General features: G+C 59.2%; 1 protein-coding gene across 1 annotated transcript; it reads right to left on the bottom strand.

Moving 5' to 3' along the window:
- Positions 1-391: 391 nt before the first annotated feature.
- CUNH17orf113 (chromosome unknown C17orf113 homolog) lies at positions 392-8,393 on the bottom strand. The gene is made up of 3 exons (XM_085310390.1): positions 8,343-8,393; positions 4,700-5,329; positions 392-2,582 (listed from the first exon to the last, which is right to left on the bottom strand). The coding sequence occupies exons 2-3, from the start codon at positions 5,216-5,218 to the stop codon at positions 1,050-1,052; spliced, it is 2,052 nt and encodes a 683-aa protein (XP_085166516.1). The 5' UTR covers positions 5,219-5,329; positions 8,343-8,393; the 3' UTR covers positions 392-1,049.

The raw sequence follows: 8,393 nt of genomic DNA, 5'->3' as shown, positions 1-8,393 counted from the left end.
GGCGCCCGTGCGCGGGGACAGGCTCTGCCGGCCGCCGGCGCGCGAGAACGACGCGGCGCCGCGGCCTCGCGTTTCGACTTTATTGCAAAGCGAAAGCGGGAGGAGGGTCCGCCCGGGCCGGGGAGAGCAGCCCCGCGCCCCCCGGCCCCTGCCCGCCCGCCGCGCGGCTCGAGGGCGCTTCGGTCGCTCCGCGGGAGGGAACGTCTGAGAGCAAAAAAGGAGAGAAAACGCTCCTMAACCAAAGGGAACTCCAGCTCGCCCCAGGAGTCCGTGTTAGAAGACTTCCTTTGGCTGCAAGATGCAGAGAGCTTACGCTGCAAAGGGAACTTAGGTACATGATGCTACTCTGAAAAGACAAGCAATTCACTTTTTTTTTTTCTTTTTTGGACCCCTGTTTATAATTTATTCTGTCATTGCAAAAAAAAAGTCCTTTTAAATATCTTTGTACTTTAAACACTAGCAAAGTTAAGATAGATCTTTTTATATATATATATTTATATATATATTTATATATGTACATACAAATATATACACAATGATGCATTTAAAAGTTACCATTTCCTTGATGATTACAATATCATTCTCTAAATGACTCGCTTTTGAAATGATCATGACTCGGATCCAATGCCAAAAATATTTTGTGCTGTGTGCAAGARTATCAACAAGACACTGCCAGGCATTTTTGGATTTGCCACAGAGCTAGGAAGATATGCTGCCTTCTCTGCGTTCCTTCGAGGCTCCAGGATAATAAAAACCAGATATTTTTGCAGGGTGTTAAGTAAAAGCTGCTGGGTGTCATTGTGCAAAGGCAATGTTACATCCGAGTTCGTGAGATTTGCTTCCATCTCCCCCAGGAAAAGCTCGTCACAACTTGGAACGGAAGAAGGTGCTTGAAGCCCCCAGGAAGCTCGAACCCGGCCGGCGCCGGCGCGTCTCGGGGGGCAGCGAGCGGGGCTGACGCGGCTGGGCGAAGGGATCCCGCTGCCTCTTCCCGGCGCCGAGCCGGCCGGGCTCAGCCGCGCCGCCCGTCCGCCTGCCCGCGCCGCCGCTCACTTCACCTGCGCCACGAGGAAGCTGGACTCCCGCATGCTCTCGTAGTACTCGACGGCCAGCGCAAAGTCAAACTCGCTGATGGCCGGCCCGTCGATGGCGATTTTCATGAGGTCGGACAGCCCCTCGCCCCTGGCGCAGCGCGACCGCCCGCGCTTCAGGAGCTCCCGGCCCCGGCTGATCTTCTCGGCCAGGACGGAGCCCAGCGGCAAGGCCAGGGCGATGGCCGCGAGGACGGCGAAGTCCGGGAAGAGCTCGTGCATCTCGGAGTTGCTGTACACCAGCTTGACGCAGAGGTCCTTGAAGGACAGCTGGCTGAGGCTGAAGACGATGCGCTTGAAGAGGGGGAAGTCGCTGACGGCCCTCTCGCTCACCACCACCCGCGAGTACGCCTGCAGGAGGAAGTTCAGCTCGCTGACCCCATAGCTGCCAATGTCCTCCAGAGACTGGGGGTAGCACTTGGGGTTAAAGATAGCTGAGAAGGAGCTGATGGCCTCCAGGACGCTGCTGGGGAACCTGTCCAGCAGRTTGCCCCGCACGCTCTCCAGGTAGCTCTCCTTCAGGTGCTCAAAGTGTTTCAGATGCACCTCGGAGCAGTTGGCCAGCTCCACGCCTTTGTAGTAGAGCCGGCTCTCGCCCTCCCGGTCATCCAGCGGGTGCTCGTTCATCTCGTTGAGGAACTCCTGGAGGTTTTGCCCGCTGGCGCTCTTCTGGGCCTGCAGGGTGGTGGCCGTGGCAGAGACGATGGGCTTGAGGATGGAGAGGTCAAAGTCCTCAATCTGGAAGAAGCGGCTGAGTTTCTGGAAGATGGGGAGGACGTCCAGGAGGATCTTGGTGAATGCCACAAACTGGAACTTCTTGAGCTCTTCGCAGAGGCTGAGCGCCACGGGCGACCGCTCCGCCTCGCTCTCCAGCAGCAGCACCAGCGTGGGCCACGAGGCATCGATGGCTTCCACAGCTGGGAAAATAGAAGTCCAGTGGATGGTCTTGGGGCTCTCGAGGTCTATCTCGCAGAGGTCCAGGACGCTCCGCAGCTCCTGCAGGCTGTTGCTTTCCCCTTTGAAGCGGGAGTAGAGCCTGTACACGGCATCCACAGTAGTCTCGTATTTCTGGAGGTACTCAACGGTGACGACGCTCTCGGCCGGCAGCAGGGAGCTCCCGTGGGACAGGCAGTGCACCTCCGTGAGGAGCGGGCAGAGGGACGTCAGCGCGGTCCCCACCCCGCTTAGCCGCTCGGCCCCCAGCGAGGCGCCGTCGGCGCTGAGCCAGGTGATCTTCATGGTGGGGATGCCGAAGGAGCGCATCACCTCGCCCACCTTGCCCGCCACCGCGGAGGCCTCGCTGGCGGGCAGCTCGAAGCTCCCTAGGAAGGTGGCCGAGGTCTGCCCGCTGCAGGGGGAGACGGTGGTGGTGAACATGGCCAGGCTGCGGTGCTCCATGACGTCCACCGTCTCGTCCACCACCAGCCCAACGAACGGCGAGGCCTTTATCCTGCGCCTGTCCTCGTTGCGCAGGACTTTGGCGATCGCTGCCTGGGCCAGTTAAAGAAGGCGGGCAGGGGAGGGAAAGAGAAACACAAGTGAACTTCAGACCCACGCCGGAGGCGCAGGGCGCTCGGAGCTCCCCGAAGGCAGCGCCAGCCCCGAAGCTCCTGCCCGGCTCCCGACGGCGGCAAGCGGCGCGCGACGGGAGCTCTCGCGAGCTCCGCGAAGCGGCGAGTCGCGCGGAGCAGGAGAAGCYGCTTTTGCTCCCGTCCTAGAAAGCCACTCGCTGACGTGGGAGCAAAGATCCCCCAGCAGCCGMAGGAGCTTAGCTTCAAGTGCACGTGAATTGCCCTCAAAAACGGATTCTACAAATTCTGCTTTCTATTCCTGATGCTTCTTAGGAGYTGGGGAAAGTCAGCGGGACACAGGCACTTTTGAACTGGATTTTCGAACATATACCTAAAATTAAACACGTTCTAGCACCCTTTTGCGAGTCAAAACGCTTCCCCAAGTTGTAGCTTAAAATACGCAGCAAGCCCACGGTCACTGCTGTTTGAACTGGACTACAGCGTGCCCACGTTCACGGGAAAAGGGCTAAGGACGGTATCTGTGTGGACCTTATTTAAARGCATTATATGCTTCTATGTCCTACCACATCAGTTGAGAACTTGTTCGGTCTCATTTTTCCATCTATTCCATCGAAGTGYAGAGTGTAATACTGAAAACTACCACAGGTGCTGAGTAGTACAGCAAGGGCATTTTATACTAGAGTTKTGGCCACAGATCTCAGAAGTAACTTTGGCCCCGTAACACCCCAAAAGGCGTATGCACACGTCAGCTCCCTCCTGGACGTTAATGTATTCCCTCCTCTTTTTCCTCGCCTGCATCCAAACCATCAGGGTAAGGTTCTGGCTCAGGAAAGCACCAAAATCTGCACCCAGCACAAAGCACAGCTAAATGCCACGGGCTTGAGCAAGGCTTGAACACCCTCAACAGCCCGCAGGTATTTCCTGAGCAGAACTGAACCTCTCCTTCCCCCTTTGCACAGGGGCTCCTGAGACCCGGTCTGTGCCAGGAGCTGATTAGGAGACCCCAAACTTCCTCCTTAAGTTATAATTTCATTAATTACTTTCACGTTTTAAAAACAAAGCATAGGTAGGAGCAGCAAGAGGACGTCATGGCATCTTTCTGCTTTACTTCATTTTACCCGTCTCATTAAAATGCCCCTGGTTTGAACGGAAAACTTCCTTCGTGTGTGCAAATGCTGCAAGTAGCACTCCAGGCAGAGAAATCTAATTAATGGATTTAGTCTATCTGCAGTAAAATAAGGCTCTTTATATATCTAAAATGACTGGCAAACAGCCAAGATTCACTAAAAAATTAATTTGATTTTAACAGGCATGAAGCATTTGTAAAATTAAGAAAATCCTTTCTAAACTCTCTGGCTACTTGATCTTTCTGATCGCTCCGTTTAAGGCAAAAGAGGAAAAACCCACAGCACTCGGGGGCTAATTGAGCTCTTGAGCTTTTATCCTTCAAATATTCGCCACTAAGCTGCCGCGAAGCCTGTTGCGCCCGGACAGCGGGTGGAGGGAGCCCAGGGCTCCCGGCCGCGAGCACGAGGCTGCCGGCGCCGGACCGCGGCGCCGCCTCCAACCCCCAGCGCTCCGGGTTTGTAAGATAAACGCGGCTTCCCTCCGGCGAAAGCTGCCATCAGCCTCTGCTGAAAACAGCGGGCGAACCGCCGGCGCCGCGGGTGGGATCGGCGCAGCCGGGTCCCCTGGAGCCGGTCCCCGAAGAGGTGCTGTAGCCGCGCAGGACGCACTTGTCCGTCCGAGGAGCAGCATCGCGGTCCGGCCGCGAGCTCTGCCTGACGCACGGGGCTCGGGGCTCCCCGCGCGGGCAGGGCAGGGCAGGGCGGGCGCCAGCCGCCCGCGGAGGGGGCCGAGCCCGGGGGGCTCCTCCTGGCCCAGGCAGCTGCCAGGAAAGCCCCAGAGCACGCGCTGATGACGCCCGACGCAAGACAAAGCGACGGTGCTGCAAAGCACCGAGTCCCTCCAGCCCGGGCTCCCGCGCGTGCCTGGACGCCGCTTCGCCCAGCGGCTCAGCGGGGCGGCGAGGCCGCGGAGACCGGCAAGGCAGAGCCCCCCTCCCGGCATACGCACCTGCATCTCTCTGACGCTGCTGGGGTGGTAGTATTCGCTGTGCTCGGAGGTCAGCAGCGCCTGGCACAGGTTGAACTTCTGGAACTCGAGCAGGGAGGAGCACTTCTCGTCCGGGATCTCCTCCTTGGCCATCCAGTACACGGTGGTGAGGATGGCGATCTTGGCGGGGTTCACCTCCACTTTGATGACCGAGCGCAGCTCTGGATGGCTATGGACGCGCGCCTCGAAGGCCAGCTGCTCCCGGTTCACCGCCAGCGCCTGGCGGTGAGCGCCGGAGGTGACGTGCCGCAGCAGGGCATGGCGCTGGAAGTTGTCCGTGCCCACGGTAAAGGCGTTCTCCGCTTTACCGTGCTTGTTCTTCACCAACGCCTGGCGACACTCTATGCAAAACATGAGTTTCCTCTCATAGTCAAACTCCAGCCAGGTAAATTCTTCCTTCCAGTGCTCATTGAAATAGCGCTTACACTTTTTATTGGAATTGGAAGTTTCCCCAGCTGGCTTTTTCCCTGGAGGCACCATATTGCTGTGGCTGGGAAATCAAACACTACAGTTGAACTGAAACTCTCCTTGGAGGATCAGCCTCTACATTTAATTTAGTAAGGAAGGTCTATTACCACTTTCCTGGTTCGACTGGAGATGAAAGAGACACAAGGGGAGAGGGATTAGGGCCCTCGCAAACCTTAGTCTTTGCTGATATTTTTATTCTTGCAGGCTAACGACGACACGATGGTGGCAGGAGTGCTCAGATGAGGCAGGACTGTGCAGCAGCCCCAGCGCTGGGGGAGGACCTCCCACTGAGCTCCTCTTTTGCTGTCCTCAGCAGCTCCAGATACCAGTGCTGGGATTAACATGCACACATGGCCCTTCTCTTAAATTACAGGGTTGTCTAAATTCACTTCCAATCACACCAAACCTTCAGGCTACAGCTGATGTTCGGAAGATATGGAAGGTCCAAAACTGTTTTTTGACAAAACATCTGAAAATCAGAGTGTTTAGCCTCACGAGGAGAAAACACTTGATTCTCCGAACAGCCAGGGACAGCCAATGCWCCGCATTGCAGAGGCTCACTCATCACTCCCAGACTCGCTGGGGTGAGGCAGGCCCCAGACTCCCGTACGTCTGTCTAGAAACCTTGTTCTAGCTAGTGGGACACGTCTGGGCTTGGAGCACCTTGAAAGGAGGCCAAAGGCAGGTTCTCGCATCGCACTTGGGTCTCTTTCCACTAATGCCCAGAGCGCCGCACTCACTGCTGTGCATGGCTAGTGCCCAGAGGTCTTGAGCTGAGTGTGGCCAAGGACCAGCTCTAGACCACATGCCTGGGGTTCGTGTGCGCATGCAGGTGTGTGTTGTCATTATTTCCTTGCTCGCCCTTATCTCAGGAAATTGCTGTACCTCGGCCGGCTTCTCAAAGGCACAGACAGTGCCCTCCGCAAAGCACGTGCTAGTCAACACAGCTACCGCCCACCAGCCTGGCCCAGACTCGTATCATTCCTGTTGGATGTCAGAGGCTCTTCTGATCTCCCAGAAAAGCTGCTCCGCACCCCCGCTTCCCTCCTGCTTCAATCAAAACCAGCCGGGCTGGCAGAGACCTACAACCCGAAATTCAACTACTGCAAGTGAAGAAGTTGAAGGAGAACTTGCACACTGAGCTCTGCCAGCAGATCCCAGGTTCATCTCCATCTGGAAGGTGGCAACTACCCATGACCACAACAACCATGGGGCGCAGACACCGAGCACCTGCTTTGGCCAACCACCTTTTCCAGAASTGTGGCAAGTCCAGCATGGAAGCGCCCGAGAGCCGCTTCCAGGAACCCTCCAGGAAGGAAGAGGGAAAGCCAGGACTTTCCAGAACATCTGTTGAAGCTCTGAGACTACAAAGCRCATATTTAAACCAGTTAGCTGAAGTATTTAAGCACCTGCTTAACTCCATGCATACACTTAAGCCCCACTTAGCTCGATCCTTGCATTCTTCCATGAACTGGATCGAAAAAACCAAGCTTCATCTTGAGAAAGGCGATGGGAGGCACTCAGTACAGAGGGGGCAAAGAGAGGAAGAACCGAGAAGGGAGGAAAAGAAAAAAATGGATATTCAGCAGCAAGTCACCAATGCAAGACAGGAAATTCTCAGTGTAACTCACTGAGAAACGCACAAGGGATTCGGGATTTGAGAAGAACAAAGCCCCCAAGAACGGAAGCTGTTGCACGATCATCATGAAGAAACAGAAAACCTCATGACTGCGGAGTCGGAGCAGCACGCCGACTCCTGGAGCCGTGCTCGCAGCTCGTTCATCCGGGCTGGGAAGACCCAGGAGCATCCCAGACCGGGGCGGGGGGAGCCCCGACGTGCCGGGCAAGCCGAGGCAGGGCTGCTCGGCCGCCGAGCGCCACGGAGAGCCGGGACAGCGACGGCGCGGGACGCGGGGCACCGAGCCGAGGGGCCCTGCCCCGCGCCGCCCCCGGCACCGATCAGTGCTCCGAGGGGGCAGCCCCAACCCAGAGGCACGGGCGTCCCCGGGTGCTGTCCCAGGCGCACCRGAGAGGCCGGATGAGGATCGTGCTACTCCAAAGCTTGGCTCCGACCAGCCAGCGTTACACGTTTCCAGGAAGCGAAGAGAAACTCCAGCCCAGATGGCAGCTCTCTTCCGGACCGCGGGGAACACAGAGTTTGGGGCTTGCAGCAGGAGTGTGGATTCCCTCCCGTGGTGCTTTTACTCTCTTCAGCGCAACTGTGTGTTTGCTTGCAGGAGCAAAGCACCTGGAGGCAGCACCTCCTCGCCACGGTGCGACCAGCGAGACGCAGGGCTCCGCGCCCCAACCGGGGATGCCGGCACGGCTGCGGCTCCTCCGCAGCCCGGAGCCTCGGGACGGAGCAGCGCCCCGGGAACCGCGATGGGGCCGCCGTGCAAGGGCCCCCGCCGGGGCGCGTCCGGGCGAGCGCTTCCTCCGAGGGCCCAGCGCCTGCCGGGCGTCCCCGGGGGAGCGCGCCCCGCGCGGCACCGGCATCCCAGCGCCTCTCCCGAGGCCGCTCCCCGTGCCGTGCCGTGCCGTGCCGTCCGGGGGCCGAGCGGCTCCCCCCCGCCCCGCGCCGTGCCCTGCCACCTGCCAGCCCCGCGGCCCTTCCCACCTACGGCAGCGTCGGGGGACTCGCTCCATCGAAAAGCCTTGGAAAGAAAAAAAGAGCCGTTAGTCTGCCGGGCGCGGGAGCCGGCGGGCTCCGCCGCGGCGCCGGGCGAGGGGCCGACCCGTCCCGTCCCGTCCCGTCCCCCGGCCGCGGAGCGGGTCTCCCCCTCGCTCCCAGCTGCGGGAGCGTCGCCCGGCCGCGKCCGCCCGGGGAGCGGGGCAAAGAGCTCGGCAGCGGCCGCGACGCCGTGCCCGGTCTGCTCGGCGCGGCGCGGGAGCGCGCTCAGCCCTGGCGGCAGCGCTGCCTGCAAGGAAGTTTGGGCAGCGTTTATTTCTGAAGACAACGAGCGTCTCCCTGACGTGCAACGTAAACGAGCCCGACAGCCCAGAGCGCAGGTCGCTCCAACGCCCGCCCGGCTCCATCCCCGGGAAAGGCTCTGCGGGCGCTCGGAGCGGCGCGGCGCGCAGCCCCCGGCGCGGCGCGCTCGGCCCCGTGCGCCTCCCTCCCGCTGCACATACCTACCGCTTCAGCGCTGCCATCAGCTCGGGGCTGAGGGGCTTGCACACTTCCCAG

Source organism: Rhea americana, unplaced genomic scaffold (assembly GCF_003343005.1).
Source record: "Rhea americana isolate MKP2758 unplaced genomic scaffold, rheAme1 scaffold_319, whole genome shotgun sequence".
NCBI classification, from domain to species: Eukaryota; Metazoa; Chordata; class Aves; order Rheiformes; family Rheidae; genus Rhea; species Rhea americana.
The sequence above is the reverse complement of the archived record's forward strand: the minus strand, read 5'-3'. Positions and strand labels throughout refer to the sequence as shown.